This window comes from Aulonocara sp. 'chitande type north' Nkhata Bay, linkage group LG23 (assembly GCF_057382095.1).
Source record: "Aulonocara sp. 'chitande type north' Nkhata Bay isolate Kocher_YH1m ecotype deep benthic linkage group LG23, A_spYH_male_GT1.1, whole genome shotgun sequence".
Classification (NCBI taxonomy): Eukaryota; Metazoa; Chordata; class Actinopteri; order Cichliformes; family Cichlidae; genus Aulonocara; species Aulonocara sp. 'chitande type north' Nkhata Bay.
Genome location: NC_141365.1, coordinates 26,584,508 through 26,612,252, shown reverse-complemented (window position 1 = coordinate 26,612,252; position 27,745 = coordinate 26,584,508). Strand labels below are relative to the sequence as shown.

General features: G+C 39.4%; 1 protein-coding gene across 2 annotated transcripts in view; it reads left to right on the top strand.

The window, feature by feature from the left end:
• The window catches only part of tmem198ab (transmembrane protein 198ab), a 40,601-nt gene extending 12,856 nt beyond the window's left edge, over positions 1 to 27,745 (top strand). The window contains exons 1-5 of one of the 2 annotated variants that reach the window (XM_086283034.1): positions 2,667 to 3,029; positions 19,504 to 19,782; positions 19,884 to 20,465; positions 23,953 to 24,155; positions 25,064 to 27,745. In XM_086283034.1, the coding sequence (XP_086139160.1) occupies positions 19,626 to 19,782; positions 19,884 to 20,465; positions 23,953 to 24,155; positions 25,064 to 25,216 (1,095 nt within the window). In that variant the 5' untranslated portion in view covers positions 2,667 to 3,029; positions 19,504 to 19,625 and the 3' untranslated portion in view covers positions 25,217 to 27,745. Of the gene's footprint in view, positions 1 to 2,666; positions 3,030 to 19,503; positions 19,783 to 19,883; positions 20,466 to 23,952; positions 24,156 to 25,063 lie in introns of those variants that run through there. The other variant, XM_086283033.1, reaches the window with a different exon arrangement.

Below are 27,745 nucleotides of genomic sequence, written 5' to 3'. Positions count from 1 at the left end.
AAAGATGGTAATTTGGACCATTCTTAATCCTTCTCATTATTATTATTATTATTATTGTTTTTTTTTTTCATTTTATTTATGAACAACATCTATTTGTCTGTCTATCTATGACTAAAATGACTCTCAGCAGTGTGTTAGGAAAAAACTCCTCCTTCTTTACTGATCCCTTATCAGCAGATTCTCCCCATTTTGCCCAATCAGAGGAAATGACAGGAGCGACACGTGCTTTTTATAAGTGGATCAGCCCATTCAGTCTCAGCCTTATGTAACCCGCTCAGTGTGTGTCTGAGGAGGTGTGAGAACGCCTCGGCCTCTTGGCGCCGTCGGTCGTGCCTCATCCTCGCAGAGTCGTGCCGGTGTTTGTGGGCGAGAGCCGATGTGCAATCTGAAAATAATATTCATCTGACCGAGTCACGTAATGTTGTCATGTGGAATGTGAGTCACCTCCACCAGTGAAGTTTAAGTGAGCTTTATGTCCTGTCTCAGTATCATTCAGAGCACAGCAGACATTAGATGGGCATTTTTGAATTTTGATTTTAACCTGCTGAGATAACGATACAATGCCACTTTAAAGGTGGCACTCTGGATGTAAAAACAGTTCAAAGTGAAGATCAGAAGGAAAATGCCAATTTGTATCTAGTAGTTCAAAGTATATTTAGTTGTCTAAAACCTTGATTATCAAGTAGTTTTTTGTTTTGTTTTTTAAATCTATCCATTCTCCTCTGCTTATTCTTTTCAGGGGGGCTGGAGCCTATCCTAGCTACCATACCAGGTTGCCAGTCTGTCGTAGGGCTAACACATAGAAACAACAACCGTTCACACTCAGATTCACACCTATGGGCAATTCAGAATGACCCATTAACCTAACACCATTACCTGCATGTCTTTAAGTCTGAGAGAGTAATAGCTTTCTTCTTCCCTTTTTCCTCCTTTTTTTACCAAAAGACAATTTTTTGTTTTTGTATTTCACAACCTGATCTCAAACACTTGATCTATTCATTTTCTTTCAAAGGTCTTTTTATTAGACAAAGGTTCTAATACAATGTATACAATAACACAAAATGCTTCAGAATATTCCAAAATTTCAATCTTGTTCCCACCCTAAACCTTAAAACAACAAATAATTGGCAGCCTGATGCCCAACTAAACCAAAAAACAAACCAAAAAACAAACAGAAATAAACAAAAAACAAAAGCAAAAAACAACAAACAGACTCATAAAAGAAAAGAAAAAAACAAGAGGGGGGGGGGTTCCATGGACTACTCAGAAACAGTAGTTTTGGGCCTTTCAAAGAAGTCCAGAAAGGGGGTCCACAGTTTATAAAATGTATTTTTAGACCCACGAACTGTATATCTAATTTTTTCTAAATCCATACAAGACATTATATCTTTTAGCCATTGTGTGTGTGAGGGAGGAGGGGGGGGGAAGAGAGTCTTTCCACTTCAGCAGTATAGCTCGCCTGGCCAGCAGTAATGAAAAGTTTAATGTTCGCAGGACTTCAGACATGGTATGGTAAAGAGATTTCCAAAAGGTGTACAGAGAAGGGCAGGACCAGTACATATGAAACAATGTACCAGGAGCACCCCCACACCTTATACAGGCTGGGTCCACCCCTGGGTATATGTATACTATTATATATGCATATACTATTATATATTGTACATATATTTATTAGTTTCAGATGTAGCCATTCTTGTATTTTGCTTGTTTACATTATTGTATTTTGCACAACTCTGTTGCTTGTGAAGCTCGCACACAAGAATTTCACTCACATGTGCTGTACCAATGTACCTGCACATGTGATGTGACAATAAAAGTGATTTGATTTGATTTGTGTGCCAGTCTATCCCTGGACCAATGCCCCCGATGAACTATCTTAAATTGGATAAGTGTATGTCGAGCACACATTGATATATTGTGAACCTGACACTTGATCTATTCAACTGGGTTAAAGTGACTTTATGACAACGGGTGAAACAAAAATTAAAAGTGGTGGTAATCGGCTCTAATGTTAGCTTGCTAGGCTAACTAGCGCATTCATTCTTGGTGTAAGCTATCTAACATATCTTTTTAAAAAAAGATGTTTATCCTAGCTTGCTAGCTTCTATTCTCTCATTGAAATGCTGGCATGAATGCTGGCTCAAGTAAAAGCTTAAAGAGGTTGAGTAACTGGTAAATTAGCTTATGGTGAACTATTATCATGGTGAAATTAATCTAGGCCTGTCTTCTTTAGGTTTGATCTTTTGGAGTAGAAGATGGAGTTAGACTACATCCTGAGAACATTTCAATCTTAAACTGAATGCTCAAAAAGTAAGATTGGTTCCCATGAGCAGTATTTACAGTTATGAGAGTTACAGTAAAATGTTGTTATAAGTCCTGTCCATGTTGTCTATTTTGGGATAGCCCAGATTAAAACTTAATTTAGATTTTTCTCGTTTTTTGTTTTTTTTTTAATTTTTAGTATTCCAGCTTTTTTCTCAGGAATGACTGGCATCCCTTGGAAAGTAGAGTTTTGCCACCCTGCTGCTCTTGGCACTGTTTGGTCCTAATAATCTGACCTGCCTGTCACCCATGTGTATGTCTGTGATCCCCATGATTCTGCTGCCACTGGCCACATCCTCCTCTGCGCACGGTCACATTTCCACAGCAAACCCCAGCCGGTATTGATTAACATGTGCAGAGGGATGGCAGCTGCAGTGCTAGGTTATCAGTGGGACGATTGACAGTGGCGCCCTCTCTTTTCCGTCTCTTCTGTCTCTCCCGGAAGCTGACATGTAAACCGGTGACACACTCGGTCCTCCGCTGTGAGCGGCGGGAAGCTGGCAGCTCGTTCTGAGCTCATCATGAACAGGCCTGTTCTTGGCAGCTCACCCATCAGCCTGTTACCTTGGATGGCTGATGAATAACACCGAGAGACAGAGAGAGGTCTGTCTGCTTCATAGGCTCATTTTCTCAATAAACCACCGGCATTCAGACGAAGAGGGAAGAGAAGTTTTCTAGAGAGCGTGAGATGGGACAATTTTCCTCAGGTCAGTGATGTTGTTAAACTTGGGATGTATTGAATATGAACAGTGCTTTAATTTCTGTTGTCATGTGATGATGTGCTTATTACAAAAGGCTGAGAGTGTAAAATGTTGGGTGTTTTGGTCCACCACTGAGTAACTAACTAAACTAAATAAATTGAAAATTAAATAAAAAGGAAAATTAATACAGGAGAAATATAAATAGAAAATACTAGAAACAGATTCATGCCTATAATATATACATTTTTAATATCAGTTTTGGTGTATTTCATGATATATAAAATTTCTATGGAGTCCTTTATTTCTTTATGTCTGAGTTTATCTGTTTTGGTCTTCCATATTTTAAATATTAAAAAACTAACAAAATTTATGAATGAATATATAAATAGACTAAAAAAGAAACAGGAAACAGGGTAAGCAATATGAAGGAGAAAAGACACACACACACACACACACACACACACACACACACACACACACACACACACACACACACACACACACACACACATGTACATACATATATATATGTATGTACATGTGTATGTACGTGTGTGTGTGTGTGTGTGTGTACGTGTGTGTGTGTGTTTTCTTGTTTTGAATCATAGGAATGGTTACCAATGCAAAGAGATCTTAAAACGAGTTGGAGTGCAGTGAGTAATACATTATGAAGCTCTTATGTAACACAGCATGGTGGGAAGGCAACGGCTGTGTTTTTTTTTTCTTCCCCCCCTTTTATACTCTTTCTCCTTTCTTTTTGTTTTCACTCTCCCATTTTAGTGTTTTCCTTTCAGACCTTAAACAAATCACCACATCCAAGACCTTTAAAATCTCTTATCCAAGTCAATTGTTGATTAATAACTAGAGGTGATAAATCTTTTCAAGTCTGAAATGTGACAAAAACAATCACATTTTGATGTTGCATTCATAATAAATTGCTACCATAAAAATCCATGTTTTTCAAACAATATTTATAGTTTTCTATACTTTTTGTAATTTCCCTCTATAAATTTAAATGTTCACCTCCAGGTTCAGTGTTTTCTTTATTATTATTATTATTATTATTATTATTATTATTATTATTTGTAGTGCCCGGGTTAATATGGGTTAGAAAAACTTTACTGCACCATCTTGTGGTAGCAATTGATACTGCATGAAGGTACAGCTTATATCTAGTTCAACATGAGTTGATATCTCACCCACACAACACATGGACGTCTTTAAAGTAATTTCTTCAACTTCTGTAAACTATTTTGTGGACTTTTAGAGGGTTTTAAACTGTCTTTAAACATTATATTTTATTAGTTATTCAGTGTTATGCAATTCCACTTGTTCAGTCTGTTTCTGCACATGGTTCCTCACTCTTCTCGGAGCCCTCTTCACCAACAAACACAAACACCCACTGAAACAAAAAGTTGAGGACATGACTTCACTTGATATTATAAATATTTTCAGAGTTGAAGGCATTGAGGTAGAGAGTGGTGGGTCGAAAATCTTGGGTCCCAACTGTTGAATAGAACATGTGAAATACCAATGTTGTTTCTCCATTTTTACAGCCGTAAGCTACATTCTGACTGTAATAGACAATTGTTTTTTGATCCAGAAGGAACCATGGGTTGATGAGGATCCTGGTGTTAAAATGTAGGTAAAAATGAGACATTTCATAAGCTATAACTTATTTTGAGCAGATACTGACCGCACATGGTGATATGACACTTCAAAATTTACCTTTTTGAAGGTTTCTTCACTGAATAATCTGGAAATGGATCAAACATCCAGAGCATTAACACCTGTGTCCATCCCTTTACGTCACAGCTGGCACACTTTTATTGAAACTATGATGTCGATGGTTAATGGTGGCTATAGAAACCATCTTTTCTCTTTAACATTAACATCTTTTGTCTTGGACATTAGTGTGTTCACTTCCTGCTAACAGGAAGTTGGATCGTGGTATTTTAAGCCCAGCCGGTGCAGCAGATCTATGAACAGTTGTTGTGATATTTCTCACCATTGCTGAAGCTTTGGCGTCAGTCACGACCGTGACACAGGCGGTCACGTTGTGTGTTGTCATTTTTGTGTTGGTGGAAGCTGTTGGGTGACACAGCAACAACTCAGATTTTTTATTTTGTCATTTTTCGCAGTTTGTGTGTAAAGTTCCTCAAGTGCGAAAATTGCTGTCGCACTTTAACGCAGCCGTATGTTCACAGTGGAAAGTCTTCGTGCTGTAAGCGACATCTCACTAGAGTTATCCCAGAGAATCAATGATTTTTAGCTTCTTTAGCTTGTCTGGAGCCACATTAGAGCACCTGAGTGTGAATTACAATGAAAATTTTCAAGTCCAGTAGGTACAGTAGTCTCATGGGTACATAACACTGCTGTTATTCAAAATCTTCCAGGATATTCTCTGTAAATATTTCCCTTTATTGTGACCCTAATCACCAAAATATTCCAATTTTCTCTCCCTCATATCCAGATATTTAAGGTTAAAATATTTAAAAGAATAAAGGATCTCATGTCATCATGAACCCGTGGAGTTAAAGATCAATCTGAGTAGTGGAGGAAAATTGGAAAATCTTAAATGCGAAGGAAAACATGACAAAAAAGTTCCTTTTCTTTGATTTTTACTGTGTCATAAAGTGGTAAGAAAGCATTCGATTTGTATGTAGTGTAGTCATTTAAGGTTTGCACGTCGAGGCCATTTTCTTCTGCTGATGCCACTTTGCACCAAATTAGTGGAAAATTTGTAACATTCATTTGAAACTTTCTATTTTTAGACATAAGTTTGAGAAACAAATCACAGAAGCTAGATGTTTGACCTCGGCTGTTTGAGCTTGTAGACATTTACACCCTCTAAACGTCCTCTCCTACTAAAGCACGTTGTTAAAAACACATGAAATCTTTGTTTTAGACGTTTTAGTCTTGTTGCACAGACCACTTTGAGCTGCTTTTAGTTGTAATTTCCAACTGAAATGAAACCAGGGAAGTGAGATTAGTCTTTACAACTTCACACAGGAAAAATACTTGTGGACAAAGATGACTTCCAAAACATCCCCATCTGGATTCTCCAAGATTTCAAGGACTTATTTAGTCCCTAGAAGAACTTGAATACTCTGCATTTTTCTCCCACGGCGAGCCAGAACACTCTCGGATATCGAGTGAAAATCTCTTTAAGAAACTTTAAAGTTGAAAATATCAGACCCTCTCCCCCTGGGCACTAAACTGTCTGCTCTGAAAAGCCCTGACTCTGATCACGAGGGAAGCAACGATAAGCTCAGTTCAATCTCATGTTCTCCAGCTGCTAATTATGGATCATAGTCAAACCATATTAGTAAATGGATTAAAAAAACAAAACAAAGTTTGAGCCACATGCTGACCTCTAGCAGCAAATCACGGGAAGTGCATAGAGGGTGATGATGAAAACATGATGTTAACTTAGTGTTTATACACCAATCTGCGGTTAATCATTAGCTATTAATCATCTCTGACTGCCTTCCACAGCGTGTCTTTTCCTCCTGTCTCTCTGCCCTCCAACCAGTCGTAGCAGATGGCCTCCCTACCCTGAGCCTGGTTGTACAGGAGGTTTCTTCCTTTTTAAACTGAGTTTTTCTTTCCCACTCTTGCCAAGTGCTTGCCCCATAAGAGGGTTGTCTTATAGTTTCGGTTTTCTCTGTATTATTGAGGCGACTGTTGCTATGATTTGGTGCTATTTAAGTAGAACTTAACTGAATTGAACTGAATTAATGTGACACTATAGAATCAGGTGAGGTCATGGTGATGAAGTGATGGTTACAGACCAGACTCTAGGGCCTTGATGGCAGTTGTAGGGCGACTCCATTGGTTGCTAGCATAATTTTGTAGCTGTAGTTTGACTAGAAGTGGTGGACTTAACTGTAAATACTGCCCAGCTACTTTCTGAGCTGTAGTGAAACTGTGAAAAACAAACTGGAAATTGAGACGGTTCACCTTCAGAATAAAAGTTGCGCCTTTTGAAACTCGCAGTGCGGGGGCACAACTTTTATTTTGGAGGTGAACCATCTCCATTTTCAGTTTTCATTGCACTATAATGAGTTTTGCCACCACTTGGCTAGTAGTTAGTGAGTATTTGCAGACAAACATGAAAACTACAGGCAACCAAAATAATTTGTTAGCATGACGTCACGTGTGAAGCCTCAGTAAAAAATAAAACATCTAATTTTTAATGATAACATTAATATATTAAACTTTAGGCCCTTAAGTCTTTCTAGTCTGGATCAAGTGATGAAGTGAGTTTCTGTTTAAAATAAACAAATAAATACTTAGTTCATCCAGCTGAAAACCGCAGCTAATAATGTGAGATTTAAAAGAAAAAGCCTCATTATCAGGACTTATCTGTATCTCACTGTCACTGAAAGCATAGTGATCTCTCACTCCAGCAGTCCAGCTCTTTAAAACACTGGATTAATGCAGTAAGGCCACTATAGCTGCACGCTGTAAACATATGGCTAACCAGGCACTGCTGAGGTCATCTGGGTTTCTGGTTTCTTATTGGGTGAAGCCCAGCCTTCTGACAGGCTTGGAGACCTCGCCCGAGGGGATTAACAAAGCCGAGTGTGTCAATGAGTGCAAACAAACACACGTACGTGAACGCGCTGCTGACATCCAGGTATGAACCAGTAACAATGAAGCGGGCACAGATAGTCAGAGGTGGGAAAACAACAGAAGTATTTTTAAATCAGCACAACATGAGCAGATTTTATGAGTCAGAGTTATGAAACCTACACAACCCTCTGTGTACTGAGGTAGTGAGAGAAAACCGACAGGAAAATGAGGCGAGGAAGACAGAAAATCACATAAAATCAATGTCAAGTGTGTTAGATTCTTTGAAATCCTTCAATGTCAGACAAAGTACTGGATGTTTTTTTCCCCCCACTTACAACCAAATGGTTCTAATGAATCAATCGGCTAAAAGCTAAAAAGCTTTATTTCTTCTTAAGGTTCATCCCTGCAGACTTTTCTGTCTCAGAGTTCATTAAGATGCATGAGTACAGCATGAACCCCGTCTCCTCCTCTTTAATCTTCTGACAACAGACTCCCTTTAAAAATAAAAGAAAAGAAAAATCTGTAAACAGCTGAACTTAGGTCAGTGAATCCAGGTTAGGCTAGTTTAACTTTAGTCAGTGTCACAATAGCGTGCAGCCTGCTAACTGGATCTGAGGTTGAGGTTTTGGCGTCATAAATAACATCTCCTGCTTAAATGTTCCAATCAAGAGCATTTTTATTTCCATCTGCAGACGTTTATATTTGTGAAGGCTCTGTCGCAGGACATCCCCTCACAGAACAGAGCAGGCATCAATAACAACAGGTCCGACCAGGCGCGCGACGTTTCTCCCGTTGGTGCGGTAGCATCTAATCTCGGCGTGCCGCTTTTACTGTCTGTGGGTCTTGTTATGTTTGAAGTTTTCTGAATTTTACTTTGAGTTTCCTTGTTACTCTTTAAGATCCTCAGCTGGTGATCTTGTTACGTGGTATTCTGGATGGTAAATTGGTTATTAATATTTGATTCTTTGGTTTGGCCTAGCCTCCCTGGTGTCTTCTCGTATCTTGCGGTTATGTCGAGGCCTCTGTGTTAGGAGTCTCTCTGTCTTATTTTTTTGAGTCCTTGCTTTGAGCTTTACTTCCTGTGTCATTGATTTCTTCAGCTGTGTCTGGTTCCCCAGGTGTTTCCACTTCCCCCTGATTGCCTTGCGTGTCTCGCTGTATATGCATTTCCTCGGTCTCTTGTTGCTCCTTGTTACATCATAGCCATTTTTCCTGTGCTGCCTGGATTTTGTTTCTTGATATATTGGACTCTGTTTTTCCTCTGATTTGTATTCATGTGTGAACTTTTAGTGGTTGCTTTTGAACTCTGCCTTTGCGTCCTGCATTTAGGATCCTCACCAACCCCCCCCCCCCCCCTTTTTTTTTTAACTGAAAAAGAAGGTGAAATTATAATGTGAGAAAAATATATAAAAATGTTGAACATGCTATATAGACTGAAAGCAACACTGCCCTGTGTGTGAGAGGAAAAGGACTGTAGAGTAATGCATTATTAAAAGTGTGAGCTTTTTCAGTAGGACTGAAAGAGTTGCTATGTTAATAAAGTTTACCCGATTTGTAGTCAGGAAAGAAATCCGGAATAATTGCCATCTGCGTGAGTTGACAGACGATCAATATCACAGTTCCATCATTAAGACTAGAGAGAGTCTGATGGTCTATAATTCAGTATGTAATTAAATTAATGTTTAAAAGACAGTTTTAGTTTTGATTCTTTATTCTCAGCTGCAATGTCCTTCAAACATAGGCTGACATAGAGCCACCTGATGCTTGCTGTAGCTGCATGTAATGAGATCTCTCAATGCGCATTGGTAATAAAGCTTTGACTCTTCATCTGACTCTTCTTCTCCAGCTGGGATATTAAAGGATTGGTGAGGTCAAGGAAGTTACCTAAACAGGCAATAGATAATCTTGATAACTGCAACATATAAAGAGGATGCCACACCTGAGTTTGAAGTTGCTAACCTTCATTCTAAACAAACTTAAACAAAATAGACAAAGCACCAGAAATGTGAAAGAGACTAGGCTAGCAGCTCAATTGGCTACAGTACACAGAACGTCCCTTCTTAAGTTAATAGCATGAAGGAAATTAAGCTAGCAGTTAGAAAGATGAGCAAAGGAGTAGCAGCAGGGAAAAAGGATGGTGCAACAGAGAGACCAGGAAAGACGAAAACTTTAAACCCTCCTAGTATCCAAACACAGGAGTCTGAGGGACCTTTCAGGAATGGTGCCATTATTTTCCAGAGAGCTGATTGGTCAGTAGGTGGTGATTTTATACCTGCTGATCTCTAATCTCAAGCATGATCTGCTCAGGAGCAGGTTAGATTACCATGGCTTTGTACAGCAGTGAGAAGTGATGCACCTTTGTAGTACAGAAAGCCCAGAGTTAACCTTGTACTTACCTGGATAAGCCAAAGTCCTGCTTTGTAGTACAGGCCTATTTTCTACAGCAAACAGTTTGGAGGCGCGTTACCAACAAACAACCAGTTTTTGCATTTCAGTCTCAGTACCAAGTGCTGGGAAGAAACTTGTAGTTATTAATATAATTCTCTCAAACAAAGCTCAGATATTTGCAGATCATGGCTACCTTTTAGTTATTTTCATTTAAGGAGCTCTCAGTGCAGTGAAACTGTCCCAGCAATCGTTCTTGATCGTCTGGTTTAAAATCCTCTGTGGTGGTGATCAGAAGTAAAACTATAAACACGTGTCATCGTCCAAATACTTGAGACCTGACTGTATGCGCACCCAGAAGCATTCATCCTCCACCAAGACCAAAACGATGTCTCGCGCTTTATAGAATTTCACCTGATGGCTTTTGCATAAGCCTGCTGTGAAACGGTCAGTGTGCCGTGTCTAAAACACAGAAAAACATCAGTTTGGTCACATTATTCTTGCAGGAAAAGCGGCAGGTAATGACCCAGAATCTTTTTTTTTCTTTCTTTTAAATGTAGAAAGAAAAGAAGCTGAGCTGTAGCATAAGTGCTTGCAGCAAGCATTTCTCAGCCAGGCTGTTTATTAATAGCCATGGTTTCTTTATTCATGAGGAGGCTTCGAGTTCAGACTGATGATGTCAGCGTAGGGAACGAATCGAGCCTCTAACTCACTGATTAACAAACAGCTTTGTTATTTTTTTTGTTTGGTTGTTTTTTAAAAAAAAAAAAACCCAGCTTGTTTAAAGCAGGGATTGATTTCTCTGTTTGGGGACTTTTACGTGTTTCTTTTTGTCCTCCTAACACGGCTAATGGATCGACCCGCTCGCTGCGCAACAAAAGGTTACAGAAGTTTTTCATTAAATGCAGACGAGTAGGGCCTGAGCAGGCCATATGTTCAGTGTGAATTCACTGAACAGTGAACAGTGAATTCACATCAGGCTTCAGAGAGCGAGAGAATAACATCAGCCCTACTTGAGCCGCATTTAAAAAACAATGGAGAAGCACGGGGACCGGTGCAGTGTGGAGGGTGTTATATAATTATTTTTACTTATGTTTAAAAAACAAAACAAAAAAAAAACATGCACACTCACATCACATACCCAGAAAAATCTAGGTTTGAAAACATCACGAACTATGAGACTGTAGGCATCACCTATGCGCATATTTAGTGCAGCAGATAACTGAAACAGTCTTTCTAAAAGTGGATACGAGCGCCAACGTTTGCACATTTGTTACTCCCAGTAACTGTTAGATCTCTCTAAATTTCACAATTTTCATTTTTTTTTAATCTTAAGAAACGGCAGTTTTCTTTCAGGTTTTGATTTTGACTACATGTAAGTCACATTTATTATCTAAAAATATGTTTGTTATGCCGGGTAACTCATGCAACTAACCAAAACTACACGATGAAGTTTAAGGTTAGTCTGCTGTTCCTACCCTCTCCTACTTTAGGCCAAGGTAAATACATTGGAGTTTATAAAGCACTTCACTCTTCACCTAGCACCAGTGTTAGATGTGACGTGTTCCAGAGTAACATATTAGTGTAATCACATTACATTTTTTGGTAACACGGTAATGTAATGTCCTACTGAGATGGCTCACCTTTACTTTCATTGCATGAAAGGAAAGGAGCACGAGGGCAACCTGCATCCAAGACAGAAACAACAGCGTTGAACTCTCCCATGGAGGACACTTTTGCCCAGTCTCCTTCTTACTGTTGATAAATTATTATTATTATTATTATTTTACATTATTTTTTTTGGCACCCGAATCATGAACTCTGACTTTAACTGAGGCAACTGAGGCTGTGTTGTCCACCAAGGGCCCAAGTAAACTAATATCTGAAGATTGGCGAGATGCATCCATTTTTAATCCTACAATTTCACCTGTCTGTGTATTTTTCACAGACAAAACACAAAAAAATCCATTTGGGTTCACTGAGGCTGCTCATCCTGGAGTATTGTATTTATAATTATTTATAATTCAGAGGATGTTACACTGATGCACACTTATATCCCGAATACTCAGATTATACTCAGATCTCATTAAGAGAGCTATTAATTATTTACATTATGAGCACAGAAGTCCAATCCTCATAGTAGTTGCATGAATGGATTTATATCCTCACAACAAGGAGACACACACACACACACACACTAATGTGTAGCAACACATTCGGGGGAATAGACTAGGCCATTGATTGGCTCTCTTGCTGTTGCTATGGCAGTTTAAGCTGCTCTTCTATTGGTCAGGCTTCGGACCAGGACCCGTGTCGGCTGTCTGTCAGCATCCCACCGTTGTCATAGCGACACACAGGAAGCAGGGTGGGAGGAGGAGAACGGTGTGGTTGTTGTTGTTTTTGTTGAATCCCGCAAAAGCAGAAGAATTCCTCTGTCTGTGGTCTGTTGTGCCTTTTGTTTCTTCCATTTCCTAGAGGAGGATCACATTTAATGATGCACATTAAAAAAAAAAAAAGAAACATTTTCTTTATCTGTTTCCACACACACACACACACACACACACACACAGGCTGCAGGGTCACTGGGCAATGACCCCCTAATCCTCTGCCAAAAGATTATTATTAATATGACATGCTTGGATGAATAGGGGATAAAATAAAATCATAGGGAGTGTGTGTGCGTGAGCGTGTATGAGTGCCTGAAATCCTTTTTTTCCCCCCTTTTTTTGTGGGACTGTACTGCACATTTATTCATCATCTTCTTCCTTGCAACTGCTTCATTACGGTTCTATTAAAATGCAAATGCCCATCTGGAATCCCCCCCAAAAAAACAAAAATAAAACAGCATTCGCTTTTAGCAAGGCTGAACTTGTTTATTTAGCCATCTATCATTCATTAACCTGAAAACATACTGTCATTATTATGCCTGCTATAAAATTAAGGGTTTAATGCTGTCATGAGGCAGTGCTACTCAGTTTGCTGGCCTTAGACTGTGCTTTGAAAATTGATACGATATTTTCATATTAGTAGGTAATGAGAGAGAAAAGACGGTCAGCCTGGGGGGCAGATATGGCCTCCTCTCCCACATGAAGAGCTCTGAGAGTTTATGAGATTTTGGCTTTAGGTTTTGATGCTTGGACTGGATGTAAAATTGATGATGCGGTTGCCCTGATAATTTCGTATGAAGGTATAAGGACTTGAGAATGATAGGAAAGAAGTAAGTCTGAATATATTGATAGTATGAAGGTTAAAGTTTGCATGGCTTCATTAAATGTAGGGGAGACCGGGGATAGTTGTAACATTTTTGACATTTCTGTCTGTAAATTGAAGCTCTTTTAAGGTAGTGGATTCAAAATGTAATGCAAAGTATTTACATGTCTCTGCTATTAAATAGTGCAGCTATTTTCTCTGCAGCACAATTACCCATTGCATGGTATGGCCTCAAACACAAAGAGTGAAATGTTACAATTAACCCCATAGTCTGGGTTAGTTGTAACATATCCTGGGGTGAAATGTAACACAATGAAATAAGGGTACTAACAAAATATTAACATGTAATCTTTGTTTATTCAACACATGAATGCACTTACATCCATTTATGTAGCTGTGTGTGTGTGTGTGTGACAGAATGCAGAAATCTAGCTTTTGAACATATTCCAACCCCCCCAAAAAAGACAAATTCTGGAATTTTCTGCAACTGAATATTTCATTAATTTTGGTTGGTCTTCCTTGAGTTTGGCCTCATTGGCTCAGTGGGCATTATAACCTACAACTCTTGCACCAATTTTGAACATAACAATGAAGCTGAAAAAATGTAGTTGTTCACCAGCATCGCAATTCCATTACTTTTTATCATGGCTTACCTTGGTGTGGTTTGCAAAGTGCTTCAGAAAGATGAGGAAATCTGTTTCTTGCACCCATCCTGATTTATTTCCACTACCAGTACTTCCTACTGGTCCATCTCTGACACAGTGGTCTGCATAATGTATGTGTGGGAACACAAACAGTGGAGGAATTGTGTTGCCAATGGCATTAACTGCATATACAAATGTGACCAGTGAACCTCTCTTTGCTGATGTCATTGCCCCAACTTGTTTAATATAAGTTAAAGTAATAGTGTGGTAAGTTGTAACATCTGCATTATTGTTACAACTAACCCAGACTGTTGCTGTTACAACTGACCCAGACTCCTATAGCCATGAACTAGCTAACATTACAGCCAACGGCTAAAACATTAGCACTAAAGACCTACACAGAATATATCCCCATAGACATACAAATAACATAATTTAAGTTTGATGAGTTTAACTGCAAAGCAAATAACGCTATTAGAAATTGAAATAAAGTAGAAAAACTTACTTTTTGGCATACAAATGACTTTTTTTGGTGTTAAATTGTCTGTTTTTGACAAAATGTGCTGATTTTTCACATTTGATAGCAGAACTGAATTGGGCATGCACAGGATGAGTCACATCATTTTAAACTTAGCCCTGATTGGAGAAATTGGAAGTGTTACAACTGATCCACGTTACAACTATCCCCGGTCTCCCCTACTAAAGTTATTGTGCATAAAAAAATCAGGTGACTATAAGGTGGTCAGGTGGGAACAGTTCTCATGTTTTTTTTTTACTTCTTCTAATTTGCTTTTTGTCCTTTTCTGCCTCCTAATTTACAGCTTTTTGCTGTGAGCTGCTCGGTGAGAGAGCGTTGTGGACTGTGTTTGTCCAGCCTTTCCATTCCTTTTCTTTTATCATTTTTTTTTTTTTAAACACCTTCCCTGCGGGAAAGTGAGTAGGACAGCATGTTTACCTGCTCAGCGTTTGAAGGCAGAATCACTTAAAGCACTGCAATGTGATGGACTAGGAGGAGTTCTGGTTGTTGGTTTTTATGTATGTGTTCCTATAAATTGGAGTGGAGTTCGGAATAGTGAGAACACCAAAGCAGAAGCAGGAAGTCAAACCGGATTCTTAAAGAAAAATTTGCAGTTTATTTGAGGCCGAAGAAGAATGAAAAACAGAAGGCAACTCAGAGGAAACTGACTAGGGGCTACGTCCACACGTACACGGGTATTTTTGAAAACGAAGATTTTCCGTTTTCGTTTAGAAAAAAAAATCCCGTCCACACATAAAAGCCAAAAACGAAGGAAAACGCTGCTAGGAACATGCCAAAGCAGCAGGTGGCGCTATATTACTATCCGTGTAGAAATGTTGGCCAATCAGAAGTCAATAAGTCTGGGTGGGAAAGCGTAAACAAAGATGGCGCATAGAAGCAGAACTGAGTCGCATGTGTGGAGGGACAGTAACTGTGTGTGTATATGTAAGCATTTAAACACTGCAGAGAGTAAAATTAACAGTATTTTGTCTAAGTTCGCCATTGTAGAAATTCATTTCATCAAAACAATAACGTGGCGCACAGTGTGACGTCAAAAAATGCGCACACCTTTGACACTGCGTTTTCTCCGTTTACCTCGTCCACGCGTAAACGCAAAAACTGCGTTTTTGAAAATATTCACCCTGGCAGGAGTTTTTAAAAATCTCATTTTTCAGTGATCGAAAACGCCGTTTACGTGTGGACGAAAAGCGCAAACGCATAGAAAAACCTGCATTTTCAAAAATACCCGGGTACGTATGGACGTAGCCTAGAATTAAACTGGGAAAACTAAGATACTGAACACATGCAATTGTGAACATGGGGAAAATAGAATTGATATTACAGGTGAAGCGAAACTGAACACACTGAACCGATGAGATGAGAGACTGTCAAAATAAAACAGGAAACACACTCAGACGCAGACTAAGACACATGGGCTTGACACTGGGACCTGGGGAGAAACTGGGGTGATAGCAAGCGACACAGAGAGGACGAGAGACGTCACGGGCTGGTGAGAACACACATGGATGCACATGACAGACAGGGGAGCCAAGGATGAGACACAAGGAGGAAAACATGGAAACAACTAACACACGGCTAAGACAAGACACAGAGGGAGGGGGAGCAAGACACACAGAGGGAAAGCAAATGCAGACATAACTGGGGAAACCTTAAACTCAACAACATTAGAAGAACCAAATCTCAAACATAAAACATCTTAATAAAGCAAAGAGTAAAAAATCCCAGAGTGAACTATTGTTATAGTTTAAACCCTAAATATGTGGCATCTCAGGGCTTTAAATGCATATAAAAAACATGAAAACATAAAGCGAAACACTCAAGATAGCTACACGCGGTAAACTTTTATGATGTGGGAATGGTGGACTGCATCTGATGCAATAGGATAGGCTACTTTGAAACCTACCGCCTCTCAAAGGCATTTTTTCCAAGCTGTGTTTTTGACAGAACAGAACATTTAACCGAATTTACTTGATTTAAATGTATTATTTATTTAGTAAATTAATTCTCAATAATTTAGCATTAAAATGCATGGAAAAATAGATATTGCCATAAAAAATTTATGGAGGATATTTGCGGTTTCTGCAAATTTGCGAGCGTTTCTACAAACAAGAACAATCCACAAGAGACTGAGGCAGTGAACTTTGAACCGCGACTTCACGGGGGTATACTGTAGTATATAATTAATAATTGTAGGTGACACTATATAATTAGGCTAAGGGTATAATTTTCTTGTAATTCAATAGAATTCAACTTTATTTTAAAATCACAATGTAATTGTATTTACATACAAATATTGTGTAGGTGACTCGCACTAAATTATGATGATAACAAATCCAGTTTTATTTGACAAGAAACGAAGAAATAATTATACTGTAAATATATTAAAGTACTGTGTAATTAACCCCAAAAGTTGATTCTGTTCATTTGGACGTAACGTTTTCAGTGGGAGAAACGTTTCATCACTCATCCAAGTGACTTCTTCAGTCTCAGCTGACTGCAGGTTTCTCCGACCTCAGAAACAGTACATTTGCACAATAACTAAACCTTGCCCACTGAATGAACAATGGGCTGTGAGGTCAGTTCCTTGATCATTAATATGCAAATTGTCATGACCATTGATCAACAACCTGTGTAATTAAATTTAGGTATTGCACAACTTCTTGTATTTTACAAGAATGGGAACATAAATTATAATGTGAGTACTTTGAAGTAACTTGTTCAGTTTCATGGTAATTTCCCCATCTTGCATTGTAAATACGTTGTACTTTTTGTACTTGTTAACTTTATTCTAATCCAAGCACTGCAGCAAAAACTTTTAGGACAAGAGTTAATTTCCTTAAATGTGAAAGTGCTTCCACGTTATGCAGAAAAGTTCTGACACTTTACAAAATTACTTTGCCGTTCGAGGAGAGAGATCAAAGGTCAAATGCAGAGCAACAGGAGCCAGAGATAATAATGTTTTAGTACTTGGCTCCAGTCTTGAGCACTTTGTCAAACATGCCAAAGCAGTTTTCACTTCCAGTTATGTTTTTTTTTTTTTTTTTTTTTTATCAACCCCTTCATAACCTCAGGGAGGTAATTAATCAAATCCTGAGGGAGGAAAGTGAATGACGCAAGTGGGGGAAGGCTGGGAAAAGGAGTGGCACCCAAACCAGGTGATCGAGAGGGAGCGGACGGGAGCTAGAGGTACTGAAGGCGAGAAGGGAAACAAAGCAGGCAAGAGGAAAAGGAGAGGAGAGCTCATGAATAGGAGAGTAAAGTTCCCCAGACAGGAGTTACATAAGCACCTCTGACCCAGAAACCTTCCACAACCGGACTGAACTTGCCCTGAGATGGAGAGGACGAAAACAGCCGGAGGAGAGAGGAGGCGTGGGAAGGAGGTGAAAGAGGAGGGGATTTGTTTAACGGATGTGTACATCCTTTTACAGCAGCTGTATGTGTATTGTGAATTAAATAGTTTGTGACTTGTGCATAGGTGCATGCTTTTAGATTAGCAACACTACTATGAAGCATTTTATTAGCGTGAGAGTTATATTGACTAAAACACATGAATGAAAGGTTAGACGGGACGTGGAGGGAGCAGGCAAGGACAGACAGAGATTTGAATAATGGAGGCAGCAGGAAATGAGGTGAAAGACGAGGTGAGAGTGATTTAGAAGGAAGTCGAGGCTGGTGGTTGCTGACAGGTGTGCACAGTCAGACGCAGAGGAAAACAATAAAGAACAAACGAGGACGGGTGCGAAGAAGGACAAAGGCAAGGCGAATTTATTTACCTGAGCTTCAAACAGAGGCCTGCACTGGAATGCAGACGAGGAAAGTAAACAAAGCAGTGGCTGGTGAAGCCTTTGGGAAGATTGATCACTTAATGAAACGCAATGAATCACTGCATTGTTACAGATAAACAAATATAAACCGATAATGTATGAGGATGCTTATAGAGGTTGTACAGGCAGAGCTGAGGTCGCTTGAATGGATAAGAATGCTTAGATCCAGCCTGCTTGCAGCACATGTATATTGTATCAGCTCAGTCAATTCAAGTAGTTTGGGCAGAAAACATCAGTAGTTCTGGGTTTGGACTCCCTTTTATCTTCAGAGATTCTCTAATTCTTCATCGGATGGATTCAACAAGGTGCTGGAACCATTGCTCAGAGATTTTGCTCCATGTTGAAATGATGGCATCATATAGTTGGTGCTCATTCAAGATGATAATCTCCCTCTCCCCCACATCCTAAAATCCTGTCTTGGACTGAGATCTAGTGACTGTGGAGGCCATTTGAGTTTGAGATGATCTGAGCTGGAAGCTGATTAGCTATTTAAATAGGTCTGCCCGGTGAAGAAGCTGGTGAGTGTTTATATCACACACCTTTTTTTTCTTTTTTTAATTCTTGCCATGCCAGTGAACCAGTTTCTTTAAACAGCTACTAGAAATTGCAAGAGAAGTAGGTTAATGACAAATTTGTCAAACACAAGCTCACAGCGTTACTTGCTCAACTGAAGGGATCTCCTGTCCTGTTCTTTGCTTACATTTTTGTCTGTCTTAGAGACTGTGGTGCCTCTGAAGAGTGCTGCATGAATAAATAAATATAGCTTGTTCAGTTAAGTTGGCAGCCTGCTACAGCAGATTGTAAAAGGCTGTCGTAAAAGGAAACAGAACAAACATCAAATGGATTGAAGTCAATTAAGGATACTCAAAATTCCAGGTAACAAAACGCGTAAACCAACAGATGAAAGATTTGGGTCATGCAGAATTAGCGGCCATCAACACAGAGCACAGAGTTGTAGACATTCGGGTGAACAATGTGGGTTTTGAACACCTATTAGAAATGGAACTTATATGTCAGACTGGGAAATCACGCTGTTAAAAATAGGACTATTTGAGACTGACTCGCTGGAAAACAACCATTAAAAAAAACGTGTTGGCTAAGTTTCACAGCATATTGTGCATCTTCATACCCTCTTGGGTTTGTATTACTGTTTTCAATAATGCATTTATGCATCATATCAGTTTTAAAACCTTTAAGGGTGGTTTCACAGCTAGTGCAGACCTCCATTTGGTGGGCTCTACAGTGCTTAACTTCAACTCTTATATTGTTGCCTTATCCCTTTTCTTCTTCTCTATCCGCAGGTAAAACCATGGACCTGGACAGTGCTCCATAACCTCGCTTGCCCCTCACCTCCCTCCTGATCACCTTTTCTCCTCCTCAATTTGTCCTCCTTCCCCTTCCTTTTCTCTACTACCTGTTCACGATGACAACCACACTGGAGACGATGCTGGCACAGCCTGACCTGGAGCTGGGCCCTGATCGGATGGACGGCTGCGAGGCCGCTCGTGGGCATTACAAAGTGGTTCCCTCCGTTGTCTGCTCGATGTGTTGTCTCTTTGGCATCATTTACTGTTTCTTTGGTGAGTTGAACAGGTGATGTTAATGCAGCAGCAGCAGTTGTTCTTTGTTCTATTTAAGACCTGTTGTTGAGGTCATGTGTTTCTGGCTCTTTTTTTTTCAGGATATCGCTGCTTCAAGGCGGTTATGTTCCTTACGGGCCTGATGTTCGGCTCCGTCGTTATCTTTATGCTCTGCTACAAGGAGCGCGTGCTGGACACCCAGCTGAGCGTGGAGGCTTCAGTGGGCATTGGCCTGGGCATCGGGACGCTCTGCGGCCTGGTCACCATGCTGGTTCGGAGCGTGGGCCTCTTCATGGTGGGCCTGCTGCTTGGCCTGCTGGTTGCCGTGGCTACCCTGGTCGGCATGGAGGAGCTTTCTGACAGCCCGCCGCGCTCTGTCTGGGTGCCCCTGGGCGTGCTGCTTGGCCTGGGCATGCTGTTTGCTGTGCTCACCCTGCAGTGGCAGCGTCTGTTTACAACGCTGTCTACAGCGGTGTTCGGGGCAGCCGTCATCACGGTGGCTTTGGACTACTTCGTGGAGCTCTTTGCCCTTGTGCTGTACATGTATGAACGGATTAAAGCAGAGTCTGGAAAGCCTGTGTGCTGGATGACATGGGTGGTCCTCGGAGTGTGGCCTGCCCTCACCCTGCTGGGTGTCGTGGTCCAGTGGAAGGTGACCGCTGAAGGATACTCCCATACCAAGGGTGAGGAAAGCTGGTTCCAGTGTATATTTGTGGTGCTTGGCTCTGGTTTGCTGCTGACTGTAGCAGTTCACCATTTTTCTTCCTAGAAGACATACCTGTAGGAATGAGTCTAAAGGAGAGCAGGGGGTTCATTCCAGTATATTTATTTAAAAGATTTATATACTAATTATTTAGCACATATAGATTTATAAAGCAAAATATAAATCTTACCTTTAAATTATGAGATAATCTTATAGATTATGGTGGCAATAAATACAATAATGTATCTTTTGTTGTGGGTTTGCAATGTATATTATACATTTTATTTATTTATATATATATATATATATATATATATATATATATATATATATATATATATATATATATATATATATATATATATATATATTTATTAGGGGTGCAACGATACACAAAATTCACGGTTCGGTTCGATACTTTGGTGTCACGGTTCGATATTTTTTCGATACAAAAAAAATGTTCATGCCTTTTTAATTTGTCATTTATTAAAATTATAAATATATATTTTAACTCAAAAGTACAGTTTTTAAATTTAACCCTAACCCTTGTGCGCGTTTTTTATTTTGACAGTGAATGCGCACCTGCGGACCACTTATGTGCAGCCCTGGTTATTTAGCTCGTCATATTGCAGCCACAGAAATTATTTTGTCCATGAAACCATAAAGCTGCACTTTCTTTTTGCCTTATAGTCTGATTTGTCATAACTTCTCCGTTTTGTGGTAAGCTTTTCTTTGGCTGTCACTTCTTCACCCCGACCTGTCTTATTTGGCTCAGCAGAACTGAAATGCTTTTACACACTCACTCACATAAGCTCAGCGATTCTCTGCGCGATCAACCTCTCACATGTTTAAGCTTGCTGCGGGAGATTTCACTTGTCATGTTTGCATAGTAAGCTAACGATTAATAAGACGATGTCAGAGGAATTGGTGCACAAATTATCATCACTCACAGATCAGTGCTGTCGCTCTCTATACACAGTTCGCATGAATGCAAAGTGAAAGCAAAAAAACAAGCGCAAATTCAAACGCGATTTCAATATGTCACATATTGACAGTGGCTCACCGATGCCAATGACATAATTACCCAGCTACATTTCTGAAAGAATGCAAAAGCATTGACATATATTTTTCCTACAATAGCCCGACGGGCAGGGAAGAGATAGATTTTGGTAGCCCGACTGAAAAAATCGCTAGCCCCAGGACGTCGGGCTAGCGATATTGCAAGCCCTGTATCTGATTGAGGAATCACTCATCTTTGGAAAAGAGAGTTTATTACAGAGAAATGGCTCTTTCCAAAATAAAAGCTATACTATCCGCTTCTTCTGGGCTATATTCTCAGCAGCATAAGGAGAATCATGTGCTAACAGCTGTCTAAATGACTCGGCTAAAGTTAGTAGCATGCTTGTTGTTTTTGTCTTTGCACTAGGATGATGTCGGCGTAAATGTGCAGTCATATTCGTTGTGTTCCCACTAGTGCTTTCAGGTTAATCTCGTTGAAATGACCTTAACGCCACAACACGGCAAATCTCCGTTAACGAGCTACCGCCGATCGCCCCGTGCATGGGGCTAGACGGCCAACACGTTAACAAGCTAACTGCGCTAACACACTAGTTCCCACCCATGTAATTGAGCATTGCACGGCACATCCAACATACTGTTTTACTTTAGTCCATGACTCACTTACCTTCAGGGTCATACGTCACATGAAAACCAAAATAATTCCAAACACCACATCTGAATGAGGGTGGGGGAGGTGCCCTGCGCTCTTCCTTCTGACGATGCTGTCTGTGTTGAGCGCTCAGTGGATCTGCGCTCGACAGTGCAGCCTAGGCGGAGTAGTCGAACGCAGATTCACTGAGCGCTCAACACAGACAGCATCGTCAGAAGGAAAGTTGATAAAATAAATTACAAATGTTGTATTGTTCGATACATATGCGTACCGAACCGAAAGTACTGTATCGAACGGTTCAATATCAATACGAATATCGTTGCACCCCTAATATATATATATATATATATATATATATATATATATATATATATATATATATATATATATATATATATACACACGGGATTATAAGGGGCACTGTCGATTTTCAGAAAAATCAAAGGATTGATTTTAAGTGTGCCGTATTTTTTTCCAAACAACACAGTAATAACGACGGCCTGCTAGCATGCTCTAACAAAAATAGTGCTTTGTTGTGTATCTGACGGATGAAAGCTAAACCAGTTCCACACCACTGAAGTTGCAGCATTTTTACAAACCAGTTCTGGTTCATCCGTTTCATTCAACGATCCACTTTCGCTCTTCTCATTCGCTGCCATGCTTTTTCCGCCATGTGTGTATGAAAACAAAGGCACTGTGCATGCGCGTTTTACCCATATTCTATCGCCATATTTCATTTTCTTGTCGTTGCCCAACATTATACCGGTATTACGGTGAACGGTATGATATGGCCCAGCCCTACCACCCATCTTGAGGAGTTTGCCCCCTCACATATACTAATGTGCTACAAACAGGACTTTAATATCACCAACCATTCCCATGTTATTACGGTGTATTCATATAAATGGCCCACCCTGTACATTAGATAAAGCTAACTCTAAAATGTGAGAATTATCTCACACCAAAACAAATGATTTAATGTTCATTTATTACATCTGAAGTCTAAACTAAATGTGTTTGGGACATGTAAAATATAGAATTTAATTAGCTAAACCAACAATAAGTTATTTCGAGGTCCATGACAGCTATGCCAGAGTTTGGGATTTCCCCACCTGTCAAATTTTACTTTAACCCTGGCCAAGTATTACTGACCAATCAAGTTTAAGCAGGCTTTGCTTGTTTGCTTGTAAAAACTCTCTTATTAAGAGGGAAAAAGGAAAACGCATGCTGAAATTTAAACATCAATGATCTGAGGATGGTTACACTTTTTCTTAGCTTTTTAAAATTGATAAACCAAGACAGGTGAACACAACAGGAAGTCTTAACCTGGATATCCGCTGGTTACACACAAAATATTAGAGCAGCTCTGAAGCTTTTCTGCAGTGATTTGGTTCTAAATGCAGCATTTACAAATACAATAAAAGCCTGATTTTTGTTGCTCTTTAATGGAACTCCTGTATCAGCTTGTAATGTCCTGACTAGACTTCAGCAGTTTTCAGCAGAAGTATATGTTATATTCACTTCTGACAAAATGCATTAATTTAAAAAAAATTATTTGAGGGTTGAATATTTTTAAGTTGTCGTACATCTAAGTGAGAATCTCTTCAAAACTCAAATCTGATCTGATCTGAGTTCCTCAAGAGCACCCGTAAAGGTCCCCTAAGTTTTTAATAAGATGAACCTAATTTTCACATAGAAAAGTATATAGAATATAGATAGATATCAACATTGCCTCTGTTTTTAGCTTTGAAAAACAAAAAATCATCTTTCCTTATTAGCCTCCCTTTGTTCTCCTCAGTAATCATCAGCCGCCAGCAGCGGAGGATGCAGGTGATGCGCATTCGCCAGCGGGATGACCGCTACCGCAACAAGAAGAAGAAGAAGCAGCAACATGGCTCCTCTTCACACCATCAACACCAATCCAAACAACTGCACACGGAGCCCGCCTACCGCCGCAAACCCAACCCTATCCGCCGCTACGATACCGACGTCCTCTCTCCTGTGAGGACCAGTAATCATACTGTTGAATGAAAATTTTTGGCCTTGAAACAAATAGCACAGTTATTTAAAGGAAATAGTCTGTCACTGAATTCTAGAAAAAAATAGAAATCAGTGTGAAACCTTATATAACTATACTCAAGGTCATTATACAATAATAAGATGTAGACAAGACTGTCCTAATTCATATATACTAAATGCTTATCAATATCCTAAAAACAAGACTGATCAAGTACCATTGTCAGATATCTACCATTTAATTAAGTTACTTTATAGCTAGCTGGCGAACTGTCCCCTTGTGAGCTGTCACTGAAAAACGTAAACATCAGTTGTATATATATTTTTTTGTTGGTCCATTACATGATTTACTGATGGCTAAAATTTATTCTGTTTTAAAATATACACAAGTGTCATGTATTACCTAGTGAACCAATATAGCAAGCTAGCAAACTAGAATTTCCACTCGGCTCACCCTTTGCTGAAAAGAAAGTCTCTTTGAATTCTGAGGCTTTACATATCATGATAATAATAATCTGATCCAGTATCTGAACAAACCAAAAGATTTCTGTATTATGTCCGTTAGACAGACTAAAGTGAAGATTTTTGGCCATAATGCACAGCACCATCAGTGCAAACAACTCATACCAATAGTGAAGCAGGGAGATGATTTTGATTGTTTTTCAGCCAAGGACCCTGAAACCAGGCATTGTGTAGAATAAATAGGTAACAGTAGGTTATGTGACCACAGTCAAACATTGTTTTAACCAGATGATCAAATTTCCAACACATTTCAATAGCTTAGAGACAACCAATTGGGCAAGTAGTGATTTTGAAGTTATCCTGCCATTTGCTAAGACTGGCAATAAAAAGAAGGAACCAGACTAACTTTATAAACTTTTTGTTCTTTCTAGAGCTACATCCAGAGTTTTAGAGATCGGCAGGTACAGGCACAGCCCTTTCCAGGCCGGCTAGTCGGGGGCTCCCATGCCGTAGTGGAGATGGGCTATGACTGTGGATCCACAACGCCACTCACTGGAGCAGCAGGACCTTCGCTACGGGTCTAACCACTCCAGAACCTCCCAGATGCCTGAACATACCACTTACCCAGAGAGATGTACGTCTCTATAATCACACCTGTGCTAGAACAAACCATTACACACCTAAGAGGATGGAAAAAATATGTAGGGCTGGATTTACCTGAAATGCAAACACATTTGACTGTTTCCCTAAATAAATTTTGGATTATAAACCTCTTGCTGGAGCCACCAGTGTGGTGCCGAGGTTAGCTGACCTCTTTTCATCGTCCAAACGCACAAATGCATGCATGTACTTAACATCACAAAAACCGCAGCTACAATTTTAAAGATTGATGTGGAAGCCCAAAACAACCTGCTGGACTCATCCCCAACCTGTCTGCCACCATCTCAACTCAAACCAGGGATTGGAGCTTCAGTGCAAACCCTCCTCAGGTTCTAACAAAAATAATGAAGATTCGTTGTTAATAGTTTCTACCACTGATGTTACAGAAGCAAGTGGAAGTCGAATTAAAGGTCCAGTCAACATTGTCTTTAAGGGGAGGTAATGACCCTTCACAGCAAACTGAGATACTCTATTTGCTCTCTGTGCCATCCGGACTACATACATCCTCTTTGAAATGAGGAAAGATTTCGTAACTGTCACATTTAAAGAGGGGAAAACCCTTTGCCACCCTTGGTGCTGGACGACACACTACTTCAAGCGGCCAACTGCTCTGAAGGCCAGGGAATCTGTTTAAACGGGTGCCTTGCCCCTCCTTGGACTGTAAAGTTTAGCATCAGGAGAGCGGTTACTGGCAGATATCCCACCAGTGGCTTCTTCTTGCATTAAAAGTGGAAAAAAAAAAATTCAGTGAGGGGTGGTAGCCAGGGAGCTACAAAAAGCAGGGTTAAAAGACTTTTTAGAGGTGAGCTTGTTGTTTTCACAGATGTGTGGATAAATGTGGTTTTATTTACACTGGCACCTCAGAAGATCTGATTTTGCGGATTCTCAGTGCTGGAAAATATAAATCTTGCTCATTTTGTGTCCTGAACTTATTCTCTAAGAGATCAGTTTCACGTGTAAAACAGATTTCTTTTTCACTCTACCATTTACCTTTGTGTAGAACTTGGCAGAGGATGGTCAATGACAGAATAGCTGAATTTTTTTGTTTGTTATGCCATAAAAGTGAACATAAATTAAATTTCATTTGTTAGACAACTCATTTACCATAATTGAAACAGGATCAAGAAAACTAATGTTATCAGATAAAATAATCATTTATTTTCATTTAATAGCTGTATGATAATGGAGGTAACATAACTGAAGAGTGGCAGAAATTAATGCCAATGTTACATTTTTAGTTTCTTAAATATGAATAATTTAAAAAGAATTTGTTTATTCCAGTTCTCACATAGCTGTAGTCATTATTTACTGATACAATAGTGTTAAGAAAGTAAAAGCTCGATTACAAATAACGACACTAATAAAAACATGGCGGGAATTATCATTGATGTTAGCATGATAGGCTAACTAATGTCAACTTTTTAAGTAAAAACTAGTTAGCCTGCTTTACTATGGAAGGAAATTAGCCTAGCTTGCTAGCATTGACTTTTTGATTCAAATAACAGTTTATCTGCCCTGTAACCAACTTTTGAAAAGAGAGCAGATAAAGATTTAATAAGTAAATTTGAGGGTTTTTTGTTTTCTAATGTTCCTTTAACATTTACATAATATTTCAGGGTTATTATAGCTGTTTGTTTGTTTTTTTTATTTAACCTAATTTAACCTGAGCTGATTGAGAGATTGTGTTTCAGGTATTGGTTATTTTCCAGTATAATAAATTAAAAGGTTTTCTCAGTGATGGTTTAGGTATCTGTCAAACGAAATCTCAGAAATGTGCCTGTTTGCACCGTAGACAGACCCAGCTGAGGTGCTAGTGTAAACAAAGCTCACAGGTCTGAGTGACAAAATGGACTAATGGCCATAGAAACTTGTATTTAGAGCAACTCTTTCCATCATGTGCATTGACCTTCTTTATTTGGGAAAACATAACATTTTTGTCACCAGTGAAAATGTGAATACTTTGTTATTGTTGCCGCCTTTTTAAAGGAAAAGCAGACACGTGAGTGCGGAGGGGGGGTGTTTCTATTTCTCACCTGACATGCATGATCTCACCCCTCCGTCCACCCAATCCTGTGTGGCACTGAACACCCTGCACCCTTTCATGTACATCGATGTGAAATTTGTACATAAAAAAAACACAACACTTACTACCTTTTTTGGGTGGAAGTGGGATTTTTTTCCCCTTTTTTTTACCATTTGATTGTTATATTTAAACACTTTCTTTTCTTAAAAGTCACATTTAGTGGTTTCTTTCGAGTGGGATGTATTTATTTGTTTTATTTAATTATTTTCTGTAAGGAGAGTGCAATCATCACTGTAGGCCAGTAACTCCATGCTTTTATTAAACTGAATTATGACTATGATCATTAAAGCATGTGTTCCAATGGGCCTGTGTACAATAAAATGTAAAATGATTGGTCTTTTAAAGCAATGCCATGTAGGCATGAAACATA